At 66.4% G+C, this 1190-nt stretch overlaps 1 protein-coding gene across 1 annotated transcript in view; it reads left to right on the top strand.

Annotated features, from left to right (window-relative positions):
• Nucleotides 1-1190, top strand: part of CBARP (CACN subunit beta associated regulatory protein) — a gene marked incomplete at its 5' end in the record, with an annotated part of 6524 nt that overhangs the window by 3829 nt on the left and 1505 nt on the right. Inside the window, one exon of the mRNA XM_077760599.1 lies at nucleotides 814-1188. Coding sequence (XP_077616725.1) covers nucleotides 814-1188 — 375 coding nt within the window. The remainder of the gene's footprint in view (nucleotides 1-813; nucleotides 1189-1190) is intronic.

The following is a 1190-nucleotide window of genomic DNA, read 5'->3' as shown; positions in this document are numbered from 1 at the left end:
GTATTTTTCAGTAGATAGAAGTGCTAGGGGTGGAGCTGTGGGCCCCTGCCCCACCCGGTCCCCCCCTCAGCGGCCTGGGGAGGGCTCTCCCCACCCTGCAGACACATCACATTCCTCCAGCTCGGCCGTCCCTCCTGGAGGCTGCCTCCCTGGGGCGACCTCTCCAGCAAGGACCAGAAGAGGGAAAAGGGGAGACTGGGTAAGGGTAGAGGGTCGGGGGGGCCCCAGACGATGCCCACATGGTCCCCAAGACAGGATGCCTGCCCAGCTAGGGCCGCCAGGGGTGTGTGCCTGCTTGGATATTACCGCTTCCTGGTAAAGTCTGTGGCCCCCAGGGGTCCACTGTGGCCTGGTGCCCCTTCCTTCCTGCCTGTGTTCCTGAGGGCTGGATGGTCCCTCCTGAGAAACTGTGGCCACATCTGCCAGCAGTACTCCCTCCCCTAGCCCCTCGGATGGAGGTAGGGGGGTGGTGAAGCAGCTTGAGCGGTCCCCCCTGGGAGTAGGGGCGGAGCTGGACTCCCACCTGGTCCGGTCCCCAGCCACTTCCTTCTCCCCCGAGGTGTTAGGAAGAAGGGAGCGCCACCCGAGAGAAATGTTAACTCTGTGGGCGAGGCGCCAGCCGCCGTGCCAGCAGGTGCTTGGGTCAGATACGGGCAAAAAATGCCATGATTGAACAGGTCCCAGAAGGGCTGGGGGTTTATCCAGAAATCACACTCTGCGGCAGGGACTGCCAGCATTTTCTTAAAATCCGTTATCCGCAGAGCCTGATGGAGCCTAGGGGGTCCCCACGCGCGCCCACCCTTCTGGACCCAGAGGCAGGGTGGCTGGGGAGAACACGCAGGGGCGCGCACAGCCTTCCTGACCGCTGCGGCCTGGCTTGCAGGCTAGAGGCAGCGGAGGAGGCGGGCGCCGCGGGCGGAGCGAGCCCCGAGTCTCCCCCCGGGCGCCGCGGTGGCGCGGGGCCTGAGCAGCAGCAGCAGCAGCAGCAGCAGCAGCAGCAGCAGCAGCCCCAGGAATCGGACGGTGAGCGGGACTCGGGGCCGGAGCAGGCCCAGACCACCTACCGGGACATCTGGAGCCTGCGTGCCTCGCTCGAGCTGCATGCGGCTGCCGCTTCGGACCACAGCAGCAGCGGCAACGACCGAGACTCGGTGCGCAGCGGCGACAGCTCGGGCTCAGGCTCCGGGACC

This window comes from Crocuta crocuta, unplaced genomic scaffold (assembly GCF_008692635.1).
Source record: "Crocuta crocuta isolate KB4526 unplaced genomic scaffold, BGI_CrCroc_1.0 scaffold443, whole genome shotgun sequence".
In the NCBI taxonomy this organism is placed as follows: Eukaryota; Metazoa; Chordata; class Mammalia; order Carnivora; family Hyaenidae; genus Crocuta; species Crocuta crocuta.
Note: the sequence above shows the minus strand (reverse complement) of the source record. Positions and strands in the feature narration are given on the sequence as shown.